Raw genomic sequence first — 20,086 nt, forward strand, 5'->3', positions numbered from 1 at the left:
GAAAGACTGGAGTGGGAGGTGGGACATGTTGAAGCTATGGGGAGGGGGGGTGCTGGCATCATGGCGATAAAGAAGAGCTACTGTAACCACAGAGGACCCAAATTAAAGCAGTGACACTTAACGGCACCTTGAAGCTATGTTGAAATGCAGAGTGAAGCTAAAGCACATGAAATCTAGTAAATACATACCTTACCTTGCAAGCATTTCTGGATTTCACAAGCTTGCTTCTGGCAAGGATCCTTCTGAGCCATACCAAGGAGAAACCCTTAGCTGGAAATGGTATTTTCCAGTGCTCTCTTACAGAGCCATCTAGGCAAAGAAGCACAAGCATAACAAGTGAGTACTGGACTTTCCTAATGATTCAGAGCAGGAGGAATCCATTTATTTGCAAACATAGAATTTTGAGACAAAAACTATATGCTTTCATTTCAAGAACAATGTCACATGCAATGACTTCGCTTATATCAAAAATAAAATGGTCACAACAGGGTTGAAAAACTAGAATACCTGCACATAGGGAACTCACTACAACCATTTAAATCTGCTATTTGTTTTTGGAGGCTTTTGGTGAGTGGGTTGGACAGGGTACATTGGCAGGGGTGTGAGTTTCCCCAATACCAACATTGATACATATGTACCAATTCCTATAGGTTACATAAATGCAAGATCAAGCAGTTGACAAGTCAACCATAATGAGAGACTGGCTTGAAACTGAGCAATTAGGTATACTATTCATAACAGAAATGTGGCTGCAAATGCGAAACGACCCAGTACTGCTTGACGTATGCCCACCGGAATATAAAATAACACACCAACAGAACCAAAAAGATTGGAGGTAGGGTCACCTTAATATACAAATCCTTCTTTACAGTAGAAACCATAGCTAAACATATATCCCCTGCAATTGAAATCATGGCATCACAGACTCAATATTAACTGATCAATTATGCAGTATACTTGAGGATGGTCCAACACCCAAGATGACTTCATATCAAACATATGCACAAACTTCTTGAATGTCCTGCTACTAAGTGATATCAATCTACTCCTAGACAAGCAACATGATGCCAACACCAGGCTTCTAACAAACTTCCTGAACCAATGGAACTTCAAAATGGCACCAGCCACCTCATCTCATGTAAAAGACATACTAGACCCTTAGCCAATAATAACCATATAATAGAGAATCATAACTGGGCAGAGCTGCCATGGTCAGACCATAACAAACTCACCTTCACACTTCAATGGAAAGAGATTGGCAAAAACAGAAAACCGAAGACACCATACACTGCCCTAACCAGAGGAAAAGTGGACAACCATAGCTTCTAGTCAACAGCAATGAATGATGAAACAACACTACTTAAAAATAAAATGACAACTGCGCCCCTGGTTCAACAAGGAACTATTAGAGATGGCAGGAAACTGGAAAGAAAATGGTCCAAAACCAAATCAGACATTAACAAAACCAAATTGAGGAAAACCTTAAGCAAGTACAAACACACCATATAAACAGCCAAAGCAGAATACTATAGCACATACATTCACCCAGAAGAGAGAACACAATTATGAACTAATGAAAAACGTACTGAACACACAAGTTCTGCTAACGTCAAACGAAAAACCACCAACAGCAGACAAGCTCACACAATATTTTGAAGAAAAAAAATTATAAGATCAAACCTAGCTGCAACACAAACAACACTCATAGATTTCCATGTGCACAAAGGTTTTGTGGTAAGTGCTTCTCTTGTGCACATGCCCAAACCTGGAAGTGCAAGCACACATTGGCACTGTTCTGCATTTTCAAATCTGAGCCTTTCAAAAACTGCACTTAAAATTTTTGAAAGACTCATAGTTAAGTACAGAAAAACGAGTGCTGAAGTGTGCTTTTCACTTTTGCTTGGAATCGCACACAGCGAGCCTCAATATCAGTGCTTAAAGTTGAATGGGCTTCTACTTGCAAAAGAAGATCAAATCCACAGTTTAATGTGACAAAATATCTTCTTCAGAACATCTTCTACAATGCCCCCAACCTGACAGTATATTTTTGGCATTATGGGTTGTCATTTCCTTTTGTGCATGTGGCCATTTTTAGCACATACATTAACATTGGTGCGCAAACCTTTTGAGCATTCAGCACTGTATAATGCTGGCAGTAGTTTTGTGCATTGGCTTCTTAAATTGCTGGTCTCAGCTTTTTAAACAAGGCCTTGGCCATATTTGACAGCTCTTTGGGTTTCACCTAGAAATTTGGGTTCCCAAAGACACTAAATCCCTGTGTGCCAGCTGAATCAGCCTGCTGAACAGGTGAAAGGGTACCATTAGAGATTCATGCAGTTGGGCCTAAAGAGAATGTATGTATCTGTACTGGGACAGAAGGTAAGAAAGTTATTTCAGTCAAACACGGCCCAAGAATGTACAGCTTCTGAGAATGACAGTGGAAGCCTATTATAATTTTAAAACGGTGATGAGATTATGGCCACTTTTAGAGGCTTATGCTTTTAGTATAGTGCTACAGGTTTTTGGGACTGAAGATCAGACTATTATAATGGGGGACTACTAGACAATCAATTTAGTATCTGCAAGCATTTCAGAACCAGTACATCTGGTAATGAGGCCCTAGAAGTGGATCCAGGCAGGCATCCTTTGTTGAGAATGCTGCACTGATTGCCAGTGGAAGCCTGGATTTATTTTTAAGTTGCTGTCTTTGGTCTTCACGCACATTTCTAAAAAAAGAATTACATGTATGTATCTGGTAGGCGAGGTGGCACGTTTGGTGGTTCTTTCACTTAAGAACATAAGAACCAGAGCCTGCTCTGTGATTCCTGAATGTGGTCTTCCAGAAGAGCCCAGAGCAAAAAGTTTGAACGCGTTGAAATCATCTGGTTTACTCACACCTTGAGACAGCTGATATATAGTGAAACTCTGGCCAAAGTCAGTGTGTTGGACCTATTACCTACAGGCGATATTTTCCCTGCATTTGAAAATTTGAAGTTAAGTTTGAAATTAAGTTTATGATTTTCTTCACATTTTTCTGGATCCATAGTTCTGTGAAGGTTTAGCATCTTTTGCACCATAAAATGGAAGGTTTTTTTATGCCAATGATAAAGGAAGGCGTGGAGGAGTAGCCTAGGGGTTAGTGCAGTGGACTTTGATCCTGGGGAACCAAGTTCAATTCCCACTACAGCTCCTTGTAACTCTGGGCAAGTCACTTAACCATTGCCCCTGGTACAAAATAAGTACCTGAATATATGTAAACCGCTTTGAATGTAGCTGCAAAACCTCAGAAAGGCAGTATATCAAGTCCCAATTCCCAATCTCTTTCAACCTGTGCCATTAAAGATAATCATTTGGGTTGGAGGTTGGGTGGATTTCAGAGGCTTTTTCCTTTTCATATATTTTTGAAACTTAGAAGAGACTAAAGTTCTGTGAAGTGCATCAAAGTACAATATTTGCCTCTATTTTAGAGAGAAATCTTTTGTGATACTGCTTCAAGAAGAGCCAACATTTGAACACTGGAATAATTCGGAGTTCGGGCCAAACGGACAACCTGGCTCTTTCTGAAATAAAAGGACGTGTGAAATCGTGTTGCTGATATTTGCTGTTTAGGGGAAAGTGGAAACTTTGAACACCGTGAAGAGATTGTGTGGAAGAGATAGCATGCTGGTGGTTTTCGGGAAGACTAGATTAAAAATCATTAAAAATAACTAAGTTATACTAGGCATTTCTTGGTTGGAAAATGGAGTAAAAGTGTTTGGGAAACAAACCAATAGTACACAGCACCCCTTCCCTCCCCTCCCAAATCTACGAGTCAGCAGAACCCCAACTCAGGTGTGATGAACTATAAGAAGCATCAGGAATGTGGTGAGACATATGCTGCATGATTTCCCGTCACCAGACCCATAGGTTCTCTGAATTGGCTCGTGCTGAAAATAATAAAAGCCAGCTCTGATTTAAAGCGGAATTGCTTCGATCAGGAGGATGCGGCTCGTTGTTGCAATACAATTTTATTGAGTTTTAGTAATGTTACCACACGACCTTAAAAAAGGCGAGACATTCAGCAAAAAGTTACCCAATCCCCCAATTTCTGAGACAACCCCTACATCAAAACCTGTCTATACAGTTGAAAAGCGGCTTGGCTAGATGAAGCGTTACGCGACGTCTTGGCTAACAAGCCCCTCGAGCAACAAGGACCATTTACCATAGAGTGATCCACTGACACGAGCCCGATGAGATGAGGTTAGAGCCAGCCTTGCAGGAGCCTAAGCGTGAGCTCTCTCCTGGCCCTGGGTGTAAGTGACGTAAACACGCTGGGGATTGCTTCCGGTTTTGCGTCGGTCTCTTGCTTCTTCCGTTTCTGCGCTCGGCTGACGCGGTAGACGGCAATGGCGGTGCAGGCTGTGCATCTGGAGTCGGACGCCTTCCTGGTGTGCCTGAATCACGCGCTCAGCACCGAGAAGGAGGAGGTGATGGGGCTCTGCATTGGAGAGGTAAAGACTGGGTGTCAGACTTATTGCACTACTTACCCAGCCTCTTTTTCCCGTTTCTTGCCATAATAGTGAAGGGGAAGTAAACCCTCCTAGTCCGTGTGGATGCAGTGAAAGAAATGGTAATAGTATGGTTTATAAGGTGTTTCTATTCTATTTTATTGACATTGTAATATAGTTAGTGGATGGCGTTAAAGATTTGCTGTAAAACAGTTTCTGACGCTCTCCTGTTCGATCCCAAAGTCTCCTGCAGTAATTCCATGGCCACCAGTTAAATATGGAGGAAGTTTTTGTGGCCCTTCCCGCAGCCAGAAAATCACGGTAGGCCAGTGGCCCTGTCTATGCTTTTTGTTTATGCAGGCATGTATGGTTATATTGCTTAAAGAATCCCGCGTTTCCAAACTCTTACCCAATGATTTGTAACTCTTTAATTTGTGTATTTATGTTAGCCTTTATTGTTTAAAGTGATTTGATCATGGTTTGTTTTTCTTATATTTCTTACTTTTAATTTTTATAATTTTAATTGTATACTGCTTTGATGCTCTAAAGAAAGATGACATAGCAATAATTTAAATAAACTTCTCCACTGGTTTTTGGGCGCTAACACTTCTCGCAGCAAGACTATATTTTTTGGTAATGTAATTTTTTGCTAATCTTGTTACATAGTAATATAGTAGATGACAGCAGGCCTGCATGGTCCATCCAGTCTGCCCAAAATATCCACTTAATCTTTTGTTAATGGTTATGGTTAAAGTTTGTTTGACAAAAAACTAATTTTTCTTTAGAATGTAGAGAGGTGTGGTAGCCGTGTTAGTCCACTCTTAAAGGCTATCAATAGAAATCAAACAAAATAAAACATGGAAAAGAAAATAAGATACCTTTTTTATTGGACATAACTTAATACATTTCTTGATTAGCTTTCGAAGGTTGCCCTTCTTCCTCAGATCGGAAATAAGCAAATGTGGTAGCAGATAGTATATATGAGAGAAACATCAAAGCATTACTTTGACAGTCTGACAGAGTGGGAGGGTGGGGGTATGCATGGGGACGTCAAAGCATTTCATTGATATTCTAACAGAATGGGTGTTGGTAGGTGAGAGGAGGGTAATAAACAGAGAAATAAAGAGAGAAATACAGCTTTATGTTTTATAATGAGTTAGAAAACTCAGATCCTTATTAAGTCCTGTTTGTTGGGGATCAAAATATTCAGTCATTCTTATTTCAAAGGTCTTACGTTCCTGTATTGTTTTAAAATTACCTTTCAGTATTCTTACTGTGAAATCACTGGTGCAGTGTTCTGGTCTTGTGAAGTGTTGGCCCACAGGGGTGGGGGCCTGACTGGCACCGGCTGTTTTCATGTGATGTCTGTGCAGATTGAATCTTGTCTTAAGCATCTGGCCTGTTTCTCCAATATAGCATCCTTCGTTACATTTTTTACACTGAATGATATATACCACATTGGAAGATGAGCATGTAAAATAGTCCTTTATGTTGAATATTTTTCCTTTGTCAATGACTGTGGGGTCTTGTGAAATGTTTTGGCATAGTTTGCAGCTGGCTGTGTTACACGGAAACGTGCCCTTTTCTTTTTCCGTCTGTGTTGGAAGTTTACTTCTGATCAGCTTGTGTTTTAAATTTGGTGGCTGTTGGAAGGCCAGCACTGGTGGGGGATGGGAATATCTCTTTCAGTAATTCATCTTCCTGAAGTAGTGGCTGTAGGTCTCTTATGATTTTCCTCAGTTTCTCCAGCTCTGGGTTGTATGTCACTACAAGGGGAATTCTGTCTGTGGCTTTTTTTTTTCTTTGTACTGTAGCAGATTTTCCCTGGGTGTTTTGAGGGAGGAGGCAATATTCTTGGAGATTATATTGGAGTTGTAGCCTTTCTGTTTGAAGGATGCAGTCAGGGTTTCAAGGTGTCTGTCTCTATCCTCTGGGTCCGAGCAGATACGGTGGTATCTTGTGGCTTGGCTGTAAATAATGGATCTTTTTGTATGTGAAGGGTGGAAGCTGGAGTTGTGGAGGTAGCTGCATCTGTCTGTGGGTTTCTTGTATATAGATGTTTGTATACAGCCATCACTGATTGAGACTGTGGTGTCCAAAAAATTGACTTTTTCTGGGGAGTAGTCAATTTTGAATCTGATTGTAGGATGGTATGTATTGAAGGAATAGTAAAATTGTTTGAGTTTCTTCCCCCTCCGTCCAAATCATAAAAATGTCATCGATGTACCAGTAGTATTTTAGAGGTTTGGTCTGGTATGTATTCAGAAATGTCTCTTCCAGTTCAGCCATAAAAAGTTTGGCATATTGGGGTGCTGTCCTGGTGCCCATTGCAGTGCCCATTATTTGTAGATAGATATCATTGTCAAAGTGGAAGTAATTGTGAGTTAAAATGAATTTGATTAATTTTGTAATAGTTTCTGGTGAGTATTGATGGTCCAGTGTGGATTTTTTTAGGAGTCTTCCACATGCAGCTATGCCATCGCATGTGGAATGTTGCTATATAGTGATTCTACATCCATCGTGACCAGAAGGGTGTTTGGTGGTAATTGTTTGATATTTTTCAATTTATTCAGAAAGTCTGTGGTGTCTTGTATGAAGCTGTTAGTTTTGTGCACGAGAGGTTTCAGAATTCCCTCTATGAGTCCAGATATTTCCTCCGTGAGCATGCCAATCAGGTATTGGCATGATCTGATATGATTGGTCTGCCCAGGTTTACAGGTTTGTGGATTTTGGGTAACATGTAGAATGTGCCCACAGAAGGCTGGTTTGGTATGAGTTTCTTCAGATGTGGCTGTGCTTGTGTAGGAAATGTATACAAACATCTATATACAAGAAACCCACAGACAGATGCAGCTACCTCCACAACTCCAGCTTCCACCCTTCACATACAAAAAGATCCATTATTTACAGCCAAGCCACAAGATACCACCATATCTGCTCGGACCCAGAGGATAGAGACAGACACCTTGAAACCCTGACTGCATCCTTTAAACAGAAAGGCTACAACCCCCAAATAATCTCCAAGAATATTGCCTCCTCCCTCAAAACACCCAGGGAAAATCTGCTACAGTACAAAGAAAAAAAAGCCACAGAGAGAATTCCCCTTGTAGTGACATACAACCCAGAGCTGGAGAAACTGAGGAAAATCATAAGAGACCTTCAGCCACTACTTCAGGAAGATGAATTACTGAAAGAGATATTCCCATCCCCACCAGTGCTGGCCTTCTGACAGCCACCAAATTTAAAACACAAGCTGATCAGAAGTAAACTTCCAACACAGACGGAAAAAGAAAAGGGCACGTTTCCGTGTAACACAGCCAGCTGCAAACTATGCCAAAACATTTCACAAGACCCCACAGTCATTGACAAAGGAAAAATATTCAACATAAAGGACTATTTTACATGCTCATCTTCCAATGTGGTATATATCATTCAATGTAAAAAATGTAACGAAGGATGCTATATTGGAGAAACAAGCCAGATGCTTAAGACAAGATTCAGTCTGCACAGACATCACATGAAAATAGCCGGTGCCAGTCAGGCCCCCACCCCTGTGGGCCAACACTTCACAAGACCAGAACACTGCACCAGTGATTTCACAGTAAGAATACTGAAAGGTAATTTAAAACAATACAGGAACGTAAGACCTTTGAAATAAGAATGACTGAATATTTTGATCCCCAACAAACAGGACTTAATAAGGATCTGAGTTTTCTAACTCATTATAAAACATAAAGCTGTATTTCTCTCTTTATTTCTCTGTTTATTACCCTCCTCTCACCTACCAACACCCATTCTGTTAGAATATCAATGAAATGCTTTGATGTCCCCATGCATACCCCCACCCTCCCACTCTGTCAGACTGTCAAAGTAATGCTTTGATGTTTCTCTCATATATACTATCTGCTACCACATTTGCTTATTTCCGATCTGAGGAAGAAGGGCAACCTTTGAAAGCTAATCAAGAAATGTATTAAGTTATGTCCAATAAAAAAGGTATCATCTTATTTTCTTTTCCATGTTTTATTTTGTTTGATTTCTATTGATAATCTTTAGAATGTAGAAAGGAACTCCAATAATAGGACAGAGAGAAACAAAGGACAGCATCAGGCATTCAAGGAGACAATGATGATGAATGAAAAAGGGAGTAATGTGATCAAATTTCTTAGCATGAGCGAAAAGTCTGAGGGCTGTATTTTGAATGCTTTGTAATAGTCAAAGAAGTGACTGGTTGATTCCAGAGTAGATGGTGTTGCAGTAATCCAGGCAAGATAGTAGCATAGCATTTAAGTGTCATTTGTGAATCTTGAGCTAATTTTCAACTACTGGAATTGCATGGACGGCCATTCCAGCCCAACCAGATTTATCTATCCATAATCGGGACACAGACTGTAGGAGTCTGCCTGACATTGGCCTTGCTTCCCAAGTTTTGGATTTGTCACTTAAGCAGAGCTAAGTTGTTTTGATTCCGTTCTCTTTTATTAGAGAAGAAATGTTAGTCCCCTAAATCCAGTCAAGAAATAACTTAGTATGAAGAATGGTATCTGCTTTATAAAATTTGTTTTTGTTTAATCATTTTCTTTCTGTGAGTGAAATATAAATGAAATGGTGCAAGCTTGGAATCTGGTTTCAGGTGTCCTTGCAGAAATGTTTCCATATATGGGGGCATAACAAAATCATGTTAAAAATGATTACAAAACCAATTGGTCATAAAAATCCAGAGGATAGGGAGGTTAAATGATTTTCCCACCCTTGTCTTGGCCACACTTTTTTTTTTTTTTTTTTTAATATGACAGCTCGGAGAGGGAAGGGGAGACTACGGTGCAATCACAACACCATGCATCTACAATTTCAAACTGTCAGTATGCATTCACAATTAACCCAAAGTGTAAAATGTTTCATACAGTTCCCTCGGGCCTTTTCTGTTTCCTTCCTCAATTCCTCCACATGTTCATTTATTTTCTCTTCAGCCATTGACCCTTCATAGGGACGAACTAGTTTATCGGGGAACAATATCTTCCTTTGTGTGGGGGGCATGAAAAGCAAGGATAGGCTACAACAAACTTATTCGGGATCACAATTGAAGGGGGGGGGGGGGGGGTTGCCTGACCTTCGTCTTTATAATGTTGCAGTGGCTCTTAGGTGGGTACTTGAGCTTCACACAGGACAATTTAAATTTGCCCCAGAGGGTATGTGGGAGAGCACAGACCTATCTATTTCTGTGTTTAATGCTTTACATTGTAGAAGCAAGAAAACTTATGTTTCCCCTCGTGCACCCATTGAAGAAGGCATGGGATTGGTGGAGAACCAGAATAGGAGGAGCAAAGAGAGCCTCTCCATTTCTGGAGATCGTGCGGAACCCCGATTTTTCTGCTAGCCAGCCTGGATCTCCTTTTGGGTGTTGGTTAAAAGGGGACTGTAGGTATATGGGGCAAGTTGTGGGACAGGGACAGAGCCCTACCTTTTCGCAATGTCAGTCCGCTTGGAATTTATTTATTTATTTGTTACATTTGTATCCCACATTTTTCCACTTATTTGCAGGCTCAATGTGGCTTACATAGCACCGTGAAGGCGTTTGCCAACTCCGGTAGAGAAACAAATACAGAGTGATATTATAGTCCTTCCTTGTCATCAAGCAGATGAAGCCATTACGTATGGGTTATGTCCATCAACCAGCAGGGGAGATAGAGAGCACTCAAACTTTCAAAGTGCCCTCTTGGCCAGCTAGCTCCACTGCCTCTCCAGTATTCTCTATCTCCCTTAGCAGGGTGGCTGCAGCTTGTTCGAGCTCCAGAAAAATCTGCCGGGAGGTGGTTCCTGGCTTGCCAGTTGTTAACCGGGGTGTTGGAGGCTATAGCAGCTTCACTTTAAAGGCACATAGGTTAGCCCTTTCCCTGCCTTACCCATACCTCTGTGGATGTGGACATATTGCCTTGCTTTCCCTGTCCTTACCCACCAACAGTGGATGCAGGCATATAGGTTCGCCCTTTCCCTGCCTTTCCCACTCATCTGAGCCTCCGGAGTCTTCAATACCTCTGCTTTCCTCACAGCTTAAAAAAAAAAAAAAAAGTCGCGTCGCGTTTTTAAACGCAGAGACGCTGGAACAGAGGTTTTTGACCTGATTTTCAGCAGGATCGTAGTTGTACACTAGATCCTTTGAGGTAAGAGTGTTTTCCAACTCCTCCGGGGTGGGCCCGTGATTGGGGCGATTTTGGCGCGAAACCGCCATTTTGGATTTTACCGCCATTTTTTGGCGATGGCTGCGGACAATGTAAAGCGCTGTTCCACTTGTGGCAAGTGCAAATCAGCAGCAGGGCTCTGTAAATCATGCTGTATTGGCGTAGGAGCCGGCCCGAGCATGGCGAGCGATGTTTCTTCCCGCTCTGAGCTGGCAGCGGGCGCCATTTTGCCACAAGGGTCGCCTGAGGCTCCTCTGATTGCCCCCCCCCCCCCCCCCCGATGAATTCTGGCCTGGGACTGCCCAGTGAGGCTTTTTTCCCGGATGCTTGGCCTAAAGATAAGCGCAGAAGGGTTAATTCCCCTTCAGATTGTGGTGCACCTTTTTCCCCCCCCCGTGGTCAGGGTGTGAGGATTCGGAGAACTCTGACAGACGTTCTTGGTCTGAGGAACCAGAGTCAGATGCGGATTTACCACAGGATCTGGATGATCCCTCCGCGGTGAGGATTTTCCACCGTGATGAGCTGCCAGCGCTTATTTCAGATACCCTGCAGGCCCTCTCGATTGAAGATCCTGACAGTGGCATGGCCTCCTCGGGTAATCCCAGGATGGCTAGTACCAAGAAAGCTGCTCGGGCCTTCCCTTTGCATGACTCCATCCTAGAGCTTGTTTCGGCTCAGTGGGCTGACCCCGAGGGACCTTTGAGAGTTTCCAGGGCTATGGGGCAGTTATACCCTCTGCGTGAGGGACATATGGCTCGTTTTCAAATGCCTACAGTGGATGCCCTAGTCACTGCGGTGACAAAGAGAACTACCCTCCCTGTTGAAGGAGGTGTTGCCCTGAAGGATGTTCAAGACCGTAGTCTGGAAACAGCGTTGAAACGGTCCTTTGAAATTGCAGGTCTCACTGTTCGGGCGTCTGCATGCAGCTGTTATGCTGTGAGAGCCTGCCTAGCTTCGCTGCAACAGGCAGTGGCTCAGCCCGGAGATGGAGCGGAGCCCTTCTTGGATGTGGCTCCGCGGATGGAGGTGGCCTTGTCTTTTCTGGCTGATGCCCTTTATGACCTTGTCAGAGCTTTGGCTAAACAAATGGCAGTAGCAGTGGCGGCCCGCCGTCGTCTATGGCTACGACACTGGGCAGCGGACATGGCCTCTAAGCAAAGGTTGGTGAAGTTGCCTTTTCAAGGACTTCTCCTATTTGGTGAGGAGTTAGAGAAAATTGTGAAAGGCCTGGGTGATCCAAAACCCCAGCGCTTGCCCGAAGATAGGCAGAGGCCTTCCTCTAAGGGCCAGGCGGTCCACTCCTCGTACAGACCTCGCTTCCGTGAAGCTAGAAGGTACCGCCCGGGGCGTTCTGCTGGGTTCACTTACGTGCCCGTGGTCAGCAGAGGAACTCCTTTTACTCAGACAGGGGTTCCGCAGCCGGTGGTTCAAGACCAGGAGTTCAGGGGCGACCCTCTCAATGATGGTGCGCCGGCCCTCTCCTCGATGCCTGTCATCGGAGGACGGCTTTCCCTCTTTGTCGAGGAGTGGGCCAAGATTTCCTCAGATCAGTGGGTTCTGGACCTGATCAGAGGTGGATACAGAATAGAATTCAACGCCCCAGTAAGAGACGTGTTTGTGGAGTCCCGATGCGGTTCTGCCGTCAAACGGACGGTGGTGGAGGAGACTTTACAAGGTCTGATTCAGTTAGGGGCAGTGACCCCGGTGCCTCCCGCCGAGCAAGGCTGCGGCTGATACTCCATCTACTTTGTGGTGCCGCGAAAAGGTGGGTCCTTTCGCCCTATTCTGGACTTAAAAGAAGTGAACAAGTCCCTGAGAGTGCGGCATTTCCACATGGAATCCCTGCGCTCCGTCATTGCGGCGGTTCAGCCAGGAGAGTTTCTCACGTCTCTAGACCTGAAAGAAGCTTACTTGCACATACCGATTTGGCCCCCGCACCAGAAGTTTCTGAGGTTTGCGGTGTTGGGAAAACATTTCCAGTTCAGGGCCTTGCCTTTTGGCCTCGCCACAGCTCCCCGAACCTTTTCGAAGGTAATGGTGGTAGTAGCTGCTTTTCTCAGGCGAGAAGGTATCAGGGTTCACCCGTACCTAGACGACTGGCTCATCAGAGCAGACTCTGCAACAGAGAGCTTACAAGCTACAGCCAGAGTGGTCTCAGTACTGCAATCTCTAGGCTGGGTCGTCAATATGGCCAAAAGTCACCTGTCCCCTTCACAATCTCTAGAGTTTTTGGGGGCCAGGTTCGACACAGTCTCGGGCTATGTGTTCCTACCCGAGCCAAGGCGGTGCAAGCTTCAGAATCAGGTCCGTCTGCTCCTGAGGATGCCCCGCCCGCGAGCTTGGGACATTGTCCAGCTGCTGGGATCGATGACAGCCACGATGGAAGTGGTACCCTGGGCGAGAGCGCACCTGAGACCTCTACAGTATTCCCTACTCCGGAGATGGTCTCCTATTTCTCAGGATTACCAATGCAGACTTACTTGGCTCCCTGCGGCCCGTCTCAGCATGGAGTGGTGGCTCTCGGACAGCATGCTGCGGCGAGGAATGCCGCTGACGCTCCCCGTTTGGTGCCTAGTTGTAACAGATGCCAGCCTGAAGGGCTGGGGCGCACACTGCAAGGGGAAGCATGCCCAGGGTCTATGGACACCCGAGGAGTCGGAGTGGTCCATCAACCGCCTAGAGTTGAAAGCGGTGTTTCAGGCGCTTCTGGCCTTTCAAGTGACCCTGGAAGGATTGGCTGTCAGAGTGATGTCGGACAACACAACAACGGTGGCCTATATAAATCGACAAGGCGGAACATGGTGCAGAGCACTAGCCGCGCAGGCCGAACTGATTTGCCACTGGGCCGAGCTGCATCTTCAGTGTCTGTCGGCAGCTCATATTGCAGGTCAGAGCAATGTGCAGGCCGATTATCTGAGCAGGCATCAGATCGATCCAGCAGAATGGAATCTGGCAGACGAAGTATTCCTGCAGATCTGTGCCAAATGGGACAAGCCCGTGATGGATCTAATGGCGACAAGTGCCAATACCAGTCCCGTGCTTCTTCAGCAGACGGAGAGATCCTCGCTCGGCGGGGTTGGATGCCTTGGCTCAACCCTGGCCTCCGGGTCTACTTTATGTGTTTCCCCCATGGCCCATGATAGGGCGCCTGCTCTTGCGGATTCGGCTGCACCCAGGAGAAGTGGTCCTCATCGCCCCGGACTGGCCAAGGAGACCTTGGTATGCAGACCTCCGACAGATGCTCCTGGAGGCTCCTCTGCTGTTACCTCTGGTACCAAACCTGTTGACTCAGGGACCGGTAGCCATGGAGGACGCCGGCCGCTTTGGTCTTACGGCATGGCTATTGAGAGGGCGCAATTGAGGGATAAAGGTTATTCCAATAAAGTTATTTCCACTCTCCTGCAAGCCCGCAAGCGGTCCACTTCCGTGGCTTATGCCAGGATTTGGTGCCTGTTTGAGTCTTGGTGTGCTTCCAGAGCCATTGTTCCATTGTGGGCTCCTGTCTCGCCGATTCTGGACTTTTTGCAGGAAGGTGTACAAAAAGGCTTGGCCTATAATTCCCTGCGGGTGCAGGTGGCAGCGTTGGCCTCCCTTCATGGTAAGGTGGAAGGCGTGTCTTTGGCTGCTCACACAGATGTGGCACGGTTTCTTAGAGGGGTGCTTTGGCTCCGACCTCCAGTGCGAGCACCCTGTCCAGCTTGGAACCTGGGGTTAGTTTTGAAAACCCTGCAGGCATCTCCTTTTGAGCCGCTTCGGCGAGCATCGGAGAAAGACTTGACACTGAAGGTCGTTTTTCTGGTGGCCATTACCTCGGCGAGACGGGTGTCAGAGCTCCAGGCGCTGTCCTGTAGAGACCCATTTCTGCAATTTTCAGAGTCCGGAGTCACGGTTCGGACCGTGCCTTCCTTTATGCCTAAGGTGGTTTCAGCCTTTCACTTAAACCAGCCTATTTTCTTGCCCTCTTTTTCAGAGGAAGAGTTTCCAGAATCTTTTGGGCAGCTGCACCTTTTGGATGTGCGAGTTACTAACTCTTTCAGGACTTTGATCATCTGTTTGTTTTGCTATCCGGTTCTCGCAGAGGGTCTCCAGCGTCTAAAGCCACTATTGCCTGCTGGCTCAAAGAAACTATCTTTTCAGCTTATCTGCTGGCCGGCAGGGTTCCGCCTGTAGCCTTTAAGGCACATTCTACTAGAGCGATTTCTTCCTCTTGGGCTGAAACTGGAGCACTCTCTCTTCAAGAGATATGCAGTGCAGCAAGCGCGTGGTGTGGCTTGTTCCCACCCTATCTAGGGATTGCTTTGTTACATCCCATACGTAATGGCTTCATCTGCTTGATGACAAGTAAGGGAAAATTAGGTTCTTACCTTGGTAATTTTCTTTCCTTTAGTCATAGCAGATGAAGCCATGAGCCCTCCCTGTATGATTGTCTGTATGCTGTGAATCTGTTTTTCAGGTTCTGTTCTAATTTCCTGAAGTTCCTTCCTTGGGAGAAAGTTGGAAAACAATCTTCAGGATTCATGTTCAGTTTAAATTTAGGAGGATGTGTTCATTCCCTCCAGCATGTTTTTTTTTGGAGAATGTGTTGATTCTCTCCAGGAGGCGCGTGTGTTCCCCTCCAGTTCTATAAATAGGAGGATGAGTTCATTCCCTCCAGTGTGTTGGGAGGATGTGTGATTCCCTCCAGGAGGCGCGTGTGTTCCCCTCCACTTATACAATAAGGAGGATGAGTTTATTCCCTCCATGAGGATGTGCATTCCCTCCTTTATGAGTTCATGCCCTTGTGATGGGCCATCGTTCGCTGTGAGGAAAGCTCTTGTGATTCCCATTGCGGTTTGCCATACTGCTTTGGAAGCTTCAAATACTGAAGAGGCAGTGGAGCTAGCTGGCCAAGAGGGCACTGTGAACGTTTGAGTGCTCTCTGTCTCCCCTGCTGGTTGATGGACATAACCCATACGTAATGGCTTCATCTGCTATGACTAAAGGAAAGAAAATTACCAAGGTAAGATCCTAATTTTCCCATAATTTCATAGTTAGACACAATTGGGAATAGTCGAGAAGGAGCGATATATATATCTATATATAGATATATAGATATATATAGTGTTCATTACGCGGTTTGGTTACGTTGTGTTGCAGGGGTTTTAGGCACTTAAGTTGGGTCGGTGGGGTATGCTTTTTTGAACAGGTGGGTCTTTAGTGATTTCCGGAAGTTAAGATGGCCATACGTTGTTTTCACAGCTTTTGGTAGTGCATTCCACAATTGTGTACTTATGTAGGAGAAGCTGGATGCATAAATTGATTTATATTTGAGACCTTTTACAATTTGGGTAGTGGAGATTTAAGTATGTTTGTGAAGATCTGGTTGCGTTTCTGGTTGGGAGGTCTGTGAGGTCTGTCACGTATCCTGGGGCTTCGCCATAGATAATTTTATGGACCAGAGTTCAGATTTTGAAAGCTATGCGTTCTTTGATTGGAAGCCAGTGCAGTTTCTTTCGGAGGGGTTTGGCGCTTTCAAATCATGTTTTTCCAAATATAAGTCTGGCTGCTGTGTTTTGAGCAGTCTGAAGTTTCTTTAAGAGTTGCTCTTTGCATCCCGCATAGATTCAGTTGCAGTAGTCCAAGTGGCTTAGTACCATTGATTGTGTCAGGTTACGGAAAGTTTCCCTCGGAAAGTATTGTTTCAGGTGTTTAAGTTTCCACATTGAGTAGAACATTTTCATGGTTGTAGAGTTCACTTGGCTCTCTAGTGTAAGGTTATGGTCGATTGTGACCCCGAGAATTTTCAGGCTGTCTGAAAATAGGGAGGTTGTAATCTGGGGTGTTTAGGTTTATGGGTTTGTTCGTGTTGTGTTGGGATGAGAGGATGAGGCAGTGTGTTTTTTCTGTGTTGAGTTTTTTAATTGGAATGCATTTGCCCATGAGTTCATAGTATTCAAGCTGAGCGTGGTTTCTTTGATGATTTCTGACAGGTCGTGTTTGAAAGAAATGTATATAGTGACTTCGTCTGCATAAATGAAAGGGTAGAGGCCTTGGGTGGCTAAGGATTTTGCTAGTGGGGTCATCATGAGGTTGAAGAGGATCGATGATAATGGTGATCCTTGCGGTACTCTGCAGTCTGCTTTCCACTGAGATATGTTTGAGTTTGATTTCACTTGGTATGTTCTGGTAGTTAGGAAACCTTTGATCCAGCTACGTATATTACCATCAAACCCGAAGTAGTCTAGGAGTCTTAAAAGGATATTGAATGCACTAGACATGGAGTGGTAAGTACTGTTTCGGTGCTATGGAGGAGGCGAAATCCAGATTGTGATTCATGTAATATTGATAGAAATCAAACTGCCCATTATAAACCATAAAGCTGTATTTCTCTGTTGATCACCCTCCCCACACCTATCCACACCTATCCTGTTAGAATATCAATGATATGCTTTGATGTCCCCATGCATACCTCCTACCCACCCCCATCCTCCCACCCTGTCAGACTGTCATAGTAATGCTTGAATGTTTTCACTTATATACACTGTCAGCTAGCACATTTGCTTATTTCCGATCTGACGAAGAAGGGCAACCTTCGAAAGCTAATCAAGAAATGTATTAAGTTATGTCCAATAAAAAAGGTATCATCTTATTTTCTTTTCCATGTTTTATTTTGTTTGATTTCTATTGATAACCTTAAGAGTGGACTAACACGGCTACCACACTCCTCTACTTATGTAATATTGAGAATTTATTTATGTGATCCATGAATTGTTTGGTTACCGTGCTTTCCATCAGTTTGACTGCTAGTGGGATGGATGCTACTGGGGGGTAGTTGGTCAGTTCATTTATATTTTTCTTGGTATCTTTTGGTATAGGGGTGAGTAGGATGTTACCATTTTCCTTGGGGAAGAGACCTTGTTGGAGCATGAAGTTTAGGTGAGATGTGAGGTCTGTTATGAAGCGGTTGGAGGCGGATTTTATTAGGTAGCTGGGGCAGGCATCCAGTTTGCAGTGAGTATTGGAGAATCTGCGGATCGCATTGGGTAATTGTTTCAGTCGAGAGGGGGGCGAAGTTTGACCAGGTTCGGTCCGCTGGATATTCTCCTGGGGTTGGGTCCAGACCATTGATGAAATTTTTGGTATCGGTAGTGTTATGAGGGAGTGAGTTACATAGTTTTATGATTTTTTCATTGAAGTATTTGGCAAGTTCGTCTGCCATTGGGATGTCTGTATTGGTTGTAGTGACTAAGGTGGTGTCTAATAATTTGTGTACGAGTTGGTATAGTTTTTTCGAGTCTTTGTAATCTGGTCCTATTTTAGTTTTAAAATATGACCTTTTAGTCTGTCGTATTGCGTATTTGTATTTTCTTTGCATTTGTTTCCAGGCGTTGAGTGTGTTATCGTCTTTTATTTTTGTCCATGCTCGTTTGAGCTTCCTGGTTTGTGTTTTTAGCTTTTTCAGTTCTTCGTTGAACCATGCTATTGAGTTATGTCTTCGTGCTGTTCTTGTTTGTAGGGGTGCTGTTTCGTCTAGTATGCTTCTGCGTCTTTTGTCCCAGTCAGAGAGGTAGTTTGTGGATTCCGTCTGAGCTGTCCATTGGTTATTGTATATCTGTTGCCAGAATGTTTTCGGGTCTATTTGGCCTCTTGTGTGGTAGGTGGTGTGTTCTTGTATATGGTATTAGCCCTCTTTTTTTGCCAATTTAGGGATAGGTTTAGTTTGTAGTGATCGGTCCAGGGTGTTTCTGACCATTTGGTGTCTGTTATTATTAGGTTCTGGTCTGTGGTCCATTTGTGTGCGATGAGGTCGAGTGTGTGCCCTTTGACGTGGGTTGCTTGCTTGGATGGCCATTTGAGATCCCATAGGTGGAGGAATTCCTTGCATTCGCGTGCGTTGGTAGAGTTTAGGTCTTCTAGGTGAAGGTTGATGTCTCCTAGTACTAGTATATTGGAATTGGCCACACAAGTATTTGAGATGAAGTCCGTGAAGTTTGATTGGTTTTCGTTCCAGTTACCTGGTGGTCTGTAGAACAAGACACAGTTCAGATGATCGAGTAGGGATTTGCTGTGGATTCTTATTAAGGCAATTTCAAGTTGGTTTGTTATTGACTCGGCGGTAAAGTGGGATCGGTAGATTAAAGCTGTGCCTCCGCCTCTTTTTTTCCTTTCTGGTCCAGTGAGTGATTTTGTATCCTGGGGGGCAAAGGTTGAGGATTATGGGGTCCTTTTGATCATGGATCCAGGTTTCGGTGATGAAAATAAGATCAGGGTTTTCTGACATAGTCCAGTCTGTTGTTATTGTTGTTTTGTTTACAACGGATCTGGCGTTGATGTATCCCAATTGAATTTTTTGGTATGGGTCTTCTAGGATTGGTGTTGTGTGGATTTTTTTTAGTTGTCATTTCTTTGTGAGCGTGTGGTTGTTTTGACCTTTCATTATGTTCTGTTGATGTCCACAGGTTGGTGTTCTTCTTTGTTTTGGTTGTTGTTAGTTTGGTGGGTTGTGGGATATCTGGGCAGTCTGTGATGGTTGTGTAATATCGGTATGATGATGTTTTCTGCGAGTGGGGTGGTTAATGTTTGATGAATTAGTGATAAGGAATAGATTACTAGGAGTGATTTGATGGTATTCATTTTGGATCGGGACAGTTTGGGCTGTAGTAGTCCGTGTACAATAGGGAGGGGTGAGGTTCCTGTTTGGATTGTCACCTAATGGTTACTTGTATCCATTGTGAGGAATAGACGACAAAGATACTTTTATTCATTTTTACAATTCAGACATTATTTAGCTTCTCTGAGAGGTCGCGATGGTGGCCTTGCCTTTTTCACAGCTTTGGACAATATGTATCTGCAGGTGCCTGCCGCCAAAAACTCACTTTCTTTCTGGTATAGGATGGGGAGGGAGCACAGACCTTCCCCCTTTTTCAAGCAATTGGCGGCGGACTGGAGTACACGTTTGGGGGTGGAGGTCTCTGTCCAGGAGTTATCCTGGTGCTTTGGCCTAGCTTTTTGGGTCACGCCTAATGCGGGCGTTCATGCGATCCAGTTTAAAATACTACATAATGCTTACATCACCGAAAGTAGGGGTAAGTCCATGGACCTGTGGAAGACGGATGTATGTGATAGGTGTGGCTCGGGACGAGGGTCTCTAGTTCATCAATTTATAGAATGTGTGATGCTCAGGGATTACTGGCCCAAAGTTATTGCTGTTTTGGGGGATGTTTTGGCAGGCTCCTACGAATGGTCTTATGGGGTTCTGCTGATGGACTCGGACACTGAGTTGCAGGATCAGAGTCTTAACAGTAACTTGTGCAAATTTGTTTGGCTAGCACTGTTCTTGGCCAAAAAGGTCATTTTGCAGAACTGGACGAGCCAACTTGCCCCACCTTTAGAGCAATGGTATGGCCATATGCATCAGATGGCAGACTGAGAGGGCCGGAG

The 20,086-nt window shown here is 44.4% G+C and overlaps 2 protein-coding genes across 4 annotated transcripts in view; one reads left to right on the forward strand and one right to left on the reverse strand.

Moving 5' to 3' along the window:
• The window catches only part of CMC4 (C-X9-C motif containing 4), a 34,219-nt gene that overhangs the window by 11,538 nt on the left and 2,595 nt on the right, over positions 1–20,086 (reverse strand). Inside the window, exons 1-3 of one of the 3 annotated variants that reach the window (XM_030209393.1) lie at positions 4,202–4,280; positions 2,806–2,811; positions 194–309 (exon numbers count right to left, since the gene is read on the reverse strand). In XM_030209393.1, the coding sequence (XP_030065253.1) occupies positions 194–251 (58 nt within the window). In that variant the 5' untranslated portion in view covers positions 252–309; positions 2,806–2,811; positions 4,202–4,280. Of the gene's footprint in view, positions 1–193; positions 310–2,805; positions 2,812–4,201; positions 4,302–20,086 lie in introns of those variants that run through there. The other 2 variants (XM_030209392.1, XM_030209394.1) reach the window with 2 other exon arrangements.
• Positions 4,296–20,086, forward strand: part of BRCC3 (BRCA1/BRCA2-containing complex subunit 3) — a 31,861-nt gene continuing 16,070 nt past the window's right edge. Inside the window, exon 1 of the mRNA XM_030209388.1 lies at positions 4,296–4,490. Within this exon, the coding sequence (XP_030065248.1) occupies positions 4,386–4,490 (105 nt within the window). The 5' untranslated portion in view covers positions 4,296–4,385. The remainder of the gene's footprint in view (positions 4,491–20,086) is intronic.

This window comes from Microcaecilia unicolor, chromosome 7 (genome assembly GCF_901765095.1).
Source record: "Microcaecilia unicolor chromosome 7, aMicUni1.1, whole genome shotgun sequence".
Taxonomy (NCBI): domain Eukaryota; kingdom Metazoa; phylum Chordata; class Amphibia; order Gymnophiona; family Siphonopidae; genus Microcaecilia; species Microcaecilia unicolor.